Consider the following 9210-nt stretch of genomic DNA (forward strand, 5'->3'; position numbering starts at 1 on the left):
CTCATAACCCCTTTTATAGGAGAGACCTTTACGAATACATAGTCACCAGCTATAAATTTTACATCCTTCCCCCTAGGATCTGCATAACTCTTCTATCTGCTAAAGGCTATCTTCAAATGCTCCCTAATTAAAAGGATCATCTCTAAAGTGTACTACACCAGGTCTACATCATGTACCTTTTCCTCTTCCACTTCTATCCAACATAAAAGGGATCTACATTTCCTACCATACAATGCCTCATAGGGTGCCATCCCAATGTTGGAATGATAGCTGTTATTGTAAGAAAACTCCATTAATGGCAGCTGATGATCTCACTGTCCTCAAAAGTCCAGGACACACATACGTAGCATATCCTCTAATATCTGAATTGTCATCTCAGATTGCCCATCTGTTTGTGGGTAGAAAGCAGTGCCAAAGTTCAACTGTGTATCGAGGGCTTCTTGAAGTTTCCTCCAAAATTGAGAAGTAAACTGAGGCCCTCTATCAGATATTATAGAAGAAGGAACTCCATATAATCTTACTATCTCATAGATGTACACTCTTGCATATTGAGCTACTAAATAAGTGGTCCATACCAGCAAGAAGTGAGCCAACTTGGTCAGATGATCCACTATCACCTAAATAGAATCATAACCATTGGTAGTATGAGGCAACCTAGTCACAAAGTCCATGGTGATCATTTTCCACTTCCACTCTAGGATGGAAATATCCTGCAACTTCCCTAATGGTCTCTAATGTTCAAATTTCACCTTTCGACAAGTTAAGCACTTGGACACAAAATCTGTTATGTCCCTCTTCATGCCATTCCATCAGTACCTATCTTTCATATTATGGTACATCTTTGCGGAGCCTGGGTGAATACTGTAGGGCGTATAATGTGCCTCCTATATAATCTCATTTTTGAGGTCATCCACATCTGTCACACATATCCTGGAGCCTTGCATAAGGGTACTATCTATAGCAAACCCAAACTCACATTCTTCTCCCTAGTGTACCCTTTCCACAATCCTCATTAATTATGGGTCTTGATGCTGGGAAACTCTAATCCTATCCCTTAGGTTTGGCCTTACTCTGAAGTGTGCTAAAAGTGCACTCACATCTATCACATCCAAGAGTAGACCCTAATCCATCAACTCATATATCTCTCGAATCAATAGTCTCATTTTTGCTGATATATATGCCAAGCTGCCAAAAGATTTCCTGCTCAAGGCATCTGCCACCACATTCGCCTTACCTGCATGGTATTGGATGGTACAATCATAATCCTTTAAAAGCTTTATCCATCTCCTCTGCCTTAGATTTAAATCTCTCTACTGAAAGATGTACTTTAAACTTTTATGGTTGGTATATATGCACACCTCACTGTACAGATAGTACCTTCAAATTTTTAATGCAAAGACTACAATTGCTATTTCTAAGTCATGAGTGGGGTAATTTTGCTCATTTCTCTTTAACTGCCTTGAAGCATAAGCCACTACTTTACTGTGCTGCATTAAAACACACCCCAACCTAACTCTGGAAGCATCACAGTACACTGTATATCCTTCTCCACTCACTAGTAGGGTTAACACAGGGGCGTATTTAGACATTCCTTGAGCTTCTGACAGCTTTCCTCACACTTGTTTGACCAAAAGAATGGGACATTCTTTCGAGTTAACCTAGTCAAAGGAGCGACTACCTTAGAGAAATTCTGCACAAAACGCCTATAGTAACTTTCTAGGCTTAGAAAACTCTGCACCTTAGTAATTGTGGTAGGTCTTAGCCAATCAATTACTGCTTCAATTTTCTTGGGATCCACCTGAATACCTTCACTAGAAACCACATGTCCCAAGAATAAGATGCTCTCCAGCCAGAACTCACATTTTAAAAATTTTACATACAACTGATGTTCCCTCAGTGTCTGCAACACTATTCTCAGGTGCCAAACATCCTCTTCCTTAGTTTGGGAATACACCAAAATGTCATCTATGAAGACAATGACAAAGCAGTCTAGGAATGGCCTAAACACCCTGTTCATTAAATCCATAAAGGCTGATGGTGCTTTAATGAGTCCAAAAGGTTTCTTATTACCCTCTAGATCTGTGTTTGAAGCCACCTTTCTTATTACCCCTAGTTCTTTCACTATGATGACTCTGGCTGCCACCACCCATGGTACTCATATAGGGCATATCAAATGATCCTTCAGCTTTATTCTTCTTTGCCTTACCACCTTCATCACCTGTATAACTGATCTCTATCTGCCAGCAATATCACGATTTAGAATATAATTTTTATTTAATTAAATAAGCTCATTAATGGCTCAAAAAAATACTGCGAAGTTTGCGGGACCCATTGAATTTTCGATGTCAAAAAATTCTGAAATTTATATCATTGCGAAGCTCTCGTCAAATAGAGTGTGCTGGCAGTCTCGGAATTGCCGTGGGATTCCTAGTTTGAGAGAAATTTAGCCCAAAAGTTAAAATAGGCTAAAGCTTCATGGGCTTAAATAGGACAAACCACTAGACAAAAATTTGTGTTCCTGGTGTCTTTGGAAAGCACTCGGAGAGTAGAATGTAATTGGGAGTGGACCCAGTCCAATTGGTGGCCAAATTGGTCAGAATCGGTCCTGGAAGTCGAAACGGCATGCTGTGCATAGGAGGGAGTTTGGGCTCATTTTTTCGATGACAGGGGCTGCGGCCGACAGCAAGGAGGCGTCTTGGTGGAGTGCCAGCGAATGGGGGAGAGAAGAGAGTGGCTGGCCGACAGTAGGGAGGGGAGAGGAGAGAGAAAATGAGAGGGGAAGGAAGGGTGTCGAATGTGAAGGGGAAGAGGAAGAAAAAAAGAAATGGATCGTTTCGATTTGATCGGTTCAATTCAGTTCAATTTGATTCGACCGGTTCGATTCAAAGTACTCAAAATTCAATTTTTACTCTGTCTTCGGACTTAAAACGAGGCCCGAAAATTCTAAAGAAAATACAGAAAACTCAAAAAAATTTATGGAGTCCAAATATATATTTAGATTTGTCTCGTGGTCTTTAAATAAATTTTTAAAAATCGATAGAATTTATTGTCTCAAGAAAATCAAATCCGATTTTAAAAATCCTGAAAATTCTAATTTAATTCCCATAATATTTAATAAAATAAAAATATTATAATTTACATATATAATAATTATTTAAAAATTCAGGGTGTTACAAAGCATGAGCATGGAAAAAATGGGTATTACTGTCCCCCTCAAGCCAAAAATTCTTTGATCTCTGCTTCCAAAAAACTTCCTCATCCACCAGAATCCTATTAATATCTTCCTTAAGACTGTCCTTAAGAACTACAAAAGTCTCGTCATCTCTCCCACGAATGGCATCAAGCTCTCTATGAATTCTTGTGGCTTCTTTCCTAAAATTACTCTTAGAGACTTACCCTAATCATGCAGCTGTTGATTGCATAAAGCAATTTTATGCAAAATAAAATTACAAACCGAAGCCTTTCAAGAATTTTTAACGATATCAAAAATGTCAGGATAAGAGAGTAAAAAATTTTCAAACAAAAAATGCTTCACATAATCCATCCAGTTACTACAATCAGTTTCTAATAAAATTAGAGAGTGATCTAAGATAGAAGAGTGCAAATTTGAGAGCTTACAATTTAAAAACAGATCCAATCAACTTTGAGAAACCAAAGCTCTATCACGTCTCTCACGGATCCAATTAGCTAACCCTCTACCCCGTTCCCACATAATAGGGCAGCTTAAAAGAGGCAGATCATGTAACTAACAACTATCAACTGTATCACGAAAACCACAAAAGAGGCTTTCAGGATGGGGATTACCACCACTTTTATCTTCCATAGAAAGCAAATCATTAAAATCCTCAATACAAGCCCACGGAATAGAAGATGTCCTTACCAAATTAGTTACAAGATTCCAAGAATCCTAGCGTCTAGTATGCTATGGAAAACCATAAAAACGTATAAGCCTCCAACTAACATTGTTATGACCAGCAATTATCATATCAATAAAATTCAAAGAATACCCACTAATGGTAACAAGAGAGTCACATCTCCATATGACAGCCTTTCGGTCAACCCTAAAATAACTAGTGTAACCAACACATATTTTTATTTCTTCAATTTGATTAGCATGAAGTAAATTATCACAAAGGAAAATGATGTCCGGCTTTTTATTTTTAATAAGCTCCTTAAGAGCACGAACTGCCCACGGGTTGCCGAGCCCTCTGCAGTTCCAACTTAAATAAATCAAGGCTCTCAGCAAGCCTGGTGACCAAGTCCCACCTCACCGTTGGAAGATTATCAGGTGAAGAATAGGCAACAAGAATGGGTGATGCACCTGAATCGACATTCACCTCCTAGTTCAGTTATTGAGCAGCAAGCCTCTACCTTGTATTATTTTCAGTAAGCTGAATAGCAACATCCTCATCAGTTGAATTGGACAACCCACCTTCATCAACTACTGGGCCATTATTTCCTGAAGAAGGCCTAACTCCCTGACCCATTTGAAAATCCACAACTAAAGGAGAATTCAAATGTACATAATTTGACTTCTCATGATTTTCGAGATTAACATGCATAGTTTGTGATGTAAATGGAGTTGGATAATCTTTTTTGAACCCCTGTGATCCTGGTGAAATTTCAGGAATTCGAGCTCCTCCCCTATCGCGCAGCCACTGATTCCCTACCATGGAGGATTGTCTAACTAATGATCTACGCCAAGAACCCCATCCCCTCACCATTGTACTATCCATTGTTTCAAATAAAGTATCATAGAAATTTTCATTATTTCCTAAATGACCGCAAATGAAGCAAAAAACAGGAAGCCACTCATACTTAAAATTAACAATAAATTCATGATCACCCTTAATCATGACTTTTTTCGAACGTTTCATGGGCTTACGAACATCTAACGCAACTCAAATCCTCATATAACTTTTCCAGCCTCCATTAGTCATAGCAGAATCATAGGAAATAAAAGTGCTAATATAATTACCCAATTGCCTAGCAACAGGCTCAAATACACACCCAAGAGGAACATCGTGAATCTAAACCCAGAATACAGCAAAATTGGGAGAAACCTAAAGAGCATTCTCGCCTGATTGCAAGTGATGGGTAAATAAGAGGTGGTTATTGAACGACTATGGCCCTCCATCAATCGCGTGCTTCAATTCAATCGGGTGGAAAAAGTGAATTAGATAAAGATTTGGTCTCAACTCTAGCATGAAAACCCCTCGACTCGGCCTCCAGATGTTCGACAAAATGTTTTGCAAAGCTCCAAAATTAATCGGTCGATCCGTTAACAAGTGACCCACCAACATAAATTGATTCTCGTCCACTTTTTCCCCAATTTCAGGCAAATCCAAAATCAACACATCTTCTTCATTGTCAACAATAGTCAGATTATCAAAAAAAGACTCCATGATGAAATGAAACTCGCCACTGAAAGCGAGAGAAAACACTTTATTAACATTTTTTTTTTTCAAAGTAACAGCTTTAGTTAAGCATAGTTAATATTTATAACTTCTATAAGTAGAGGCAGTAAAGGAATTGGATCACTTAAATTTGGCCTATTTAAAAAAACGTCAAATCTTATTGTGTTTTTATCAATTTTATTCAATTAATTATTTCAATTTTAGCATAATCAGCAAAAATTTTAAAATACTTATTCTTTTACTTCATTTTCTGATTGATCAAACCTTACATATCAATTACTTTCAAATTTCATTTGACATCCATAATGCATCAAAATTTTTGGTCATTTGATCAAATTAGAAGGTTTTAGTCATGAACTCTCTTTTTTCACCACCACCAAATCTCATTATTATTTGATGCTTAATGATTATTAAAAAGAAATTATGGAAATGTTGATGAATGTTATAATGTTGGATTTTCAATAGTTGCCATGAACAAGTCAAAAAATGAAGTTCAAAAATTCAATTAATGAAAATTAGATAAAATTTGAACTACTTTGGCTATTTTTGCCAATATTTAAATGCTTGAATTAGATTGCCAAAACATGAAAAATTTATTTTTTTAAATTAAGCCTTTAAATTTTAATTGTTTTATATAATGGATAATTTATTATTTTCTTTTTTAATATATTTATTTTAAATTATTTTAAAGTTTGACATGGCGCTGGTGGGGCACCCATGTGTCACTATGTCAGCACCATGTGTTCGCCGCGTTAGCATCATTTAATAATAATTAACGGTTTGGACCACGTTTATTAGCGGAGGAAAATATAGGGTATCAAATTGATAAAAATTAAACTACAGTCCTTTATATGTCAAAGCATAAAACTACATAGTAATTTTTTGTACTTCTCCCTAAAAAGAAATCAGTTATCAGTGGTTAAAGAAAAAAACTCAAATTCAAACAATATTCAAATTGACCCATGAAATATTTATAAATTAATACTACAACAATCATTTTCTTTTTTTTTTGGATAAGTAATAATAAATTTTATTAATCAAAATTTAGGAAAAACTTAGCTTGTAGTATTCAACTAATTAACCTAATCACCAGACTCCCCAACACACTCAACCTAGGATAGAACAAGCTAAGTACAAAAATATGGCAGTCACTGAAGGAGCGGAAGCATGAAAAACATAAGTTTATATCATTGAATTAAAAAAATTTCACCTAGGGACACATGCATCATGCAAGATTTATTTTTATCTATTTGATTTCAATGATAAACAACATATTAAAACTCTTTTAATATGTTTTTGGATCTGTATTTGCAATTTAAGATTTTAAAATTAATCAGATTAATTTTAGAACCCTAGATTAAATCAAGAATAAATACACTAACTTCTTGATGCACTGCAGCGTATTTGTACCTTTGGGATGCGTCCTTAGGACACCAGACGTTGTCCCTCTAACTTGTCCACACCAAGATCACCTATGGCAGCCCTTGAACAACTTCTAAAGCTTTTTCTATTAATTAGAAAATCAAGTTTTGCCTTTTAAGATATTAAAGATGTAAACAGGACACTAGAAACAATTTTTAGTATTTTTAATTCAAGAGATTGTTTGCTAATCTCTTAGAATTGATGAGAGATGAAGAAGAAGAGAAAATGGGAGCTTCAAGGGTGGCGGCACAAATGGAAGGCAGCAGCTGGTTGTTATTTTTCTTTTTCATAACAACACTTATATAGTTAGGTCACCACTTAAAACCGTTGCCACATGTCACCTTCTGATTGGTCTAGGTTTAATTGACCCAATCACATTGTGCCAAGTGTCAAACCTATATTTAATCTTAATTTTAATCATCTTATATGATTAAAAATATTTGGCAAGCTTATGTGTAGTGCCATGTGTTACCATCTCATGATACCATATGTCACCCTGTGAAATGAACAAAATACCCTTGTGTCTTAATTTTGAGTTCTCAACCCAAAATAATTATTTCTCTTCTTCTAATCAATTTATATCAAATATAAATTAATTAATTAATCTTTATTAATTAATTTCTCAATAATTAAATTCATATTTAAATACTTTAAATATAAATTTAACTTATACTATACATCCAATAACCTAGATTTGGTTTCAAGTCATGCTAGGGTCAATCTAATTACAAACCAAACATGTTTAATTAATCAATTAAACTCTTTAATTAATTAATTAAATCATATTTAATTTGGTGATTACTTATGTATGTGTGTGACTTGCTAGGCTCATCACTAATTGACAATGAGACATGATATTAACTCTTAATATCATCAGAACTCTTTCTTACCATAAATGATTTATCTAAATCATTTTATGCACCTCATAGACCATGGTTAACACCTAGTATACCATGCCATGGCCACCCAATTAGCAATAAGGTTTACCTTGAATGAACCTATAACCATATGTTACCATGCACTAGAATCTCTCTGTTACAAAATCCCAACTCAAGCTGGAGTCATGGTTTATGTCAAACCCCATTTGCTATGAATATTATGTTCTCTTTTAATTCCAATTCTTGATTAAAAGATTTTCTCATCATAAACTCTTTTCTGATTAAATCTATCTGTCCTGGCCAGGAACTTGAAACATCAAGAACAATTAAATGAACTGTAATGGCCCGGTCCACTAGTGATATTGTCCGCTCTGGGCTGAAACCCTCATGGTTTTAAAATGTGTCACTAGGGGTTATGAACCACCAACTTATAAACCCAGCATCTCTCCCGTGTTTTGCCGATGTGAGATTTGCTTAGGGTGTTATAATCCACCCCCTTATGGGACTCAGCGTCCTCGCTGAGGTTTGCCCCACCATCACTCAAGGTTGCACGCAGAGCGGCTCTAATACCACAAAAATGTGACCCCCTTCACCCGTCTACAGTGTAGCCGAGCGATAAGTGCCACATTCGGTGCCGGAGCACCCTATCATGTTTTATCATATCTATTATAAACTTTTAATATCATTTAAAAGTAGTAATCTATGTGTAGAATTTATATATATATATATATATCTTATTTCTGTAGAGACCCGAACAAAGCCTCCCTTATTTTATTAGCATCTGGCGGGTTCCACTAATCACCTGTTAACATGTCCATATTCATTTTACACATTTCCATATCATATTCTCTTGTATCATATCATTTACAATTATTTATGAGATCTAAAAATGAAGTATCATCTATTGCATTCATATAGAAATTCATAGATAATAAATTACAAGTTTTCATTTCAATCTCAAAGTTTAATTACAAGTCCAAAATGAAATACATCATGACTAAACATAATGAACCAAAATACTAGTCTATACATGGGCCCTACCAAAATACAAAAGACTGGTGAGGTGACTCTGGTCGGTGTCAGATCTGGTCGGAACTCTATCCGAATACTACTGTGGCAGCTGGTGCTGTGACGGCTCCTGAGACTGATCTCCAGTACCTACGCAATGAAAAACCAACGCGCTAAGCATAACGCTTAGTGGTGCATAATTTATAATAACAATAATTAAACAATTGAATTAATATCTGCGAATCATAATTTCTGGGTCTTTTACATTTTTTTATTACACTTTGGAAACAATTAAAATTATTGGGATCTTTCCTGTTTACTTATTGTATATTCAGTATTAATTAATTATTATCAATGCCTAAGAAACCTATAACAAATTATAAAAGCTGGATACACGGGAGTATATGGGTTAGACAGCCATATGTCTACCCAGTATACATCTGTCAGGCATGAGGCGGTTTGTCGCACGAGGCGGTATCGAGACA

General features: G+C 35.7%; 1 protein-coding gene across 1 annotated transcript in view; it reads left to right on the plus strand.

The window, feature by feature from the left end:
* The window catches only part of LOC131169398 (vegetative cell wall protein gp1-like), a 44472-nt gene extending 41724 nt beyond the window's left edge, over nt 1-2748 (plus strand). The window contains exon 4 of the mRNA XM_058128619.1: nt 2668-2748. Within this exon, the coding sequence (XP_057984602.1) occupies nt 2668-2748 (81 nt within the window). The remainder of the gene's footprint in view (nt 1-2667) is intronic.
* The last annotated feature ends 6462 nt before the right edge of the window (nt 2749-9210 follow it).

Source organism: Hevea brasiliensis, chromosome 10, assembly GCF_030052815.1.
Source record: "Hevea brasiliensis isolate MT/VB/25A 57/8 chromosome 10, ASM3005281v1, whole genome shotgun sequence".
NCBI lineage: Eukaryota > Viridiplantae > Streptophyta > Magnoliopsida > Malpighiales > Euphorbiaceae > Hevea > Hevea brasiliensis.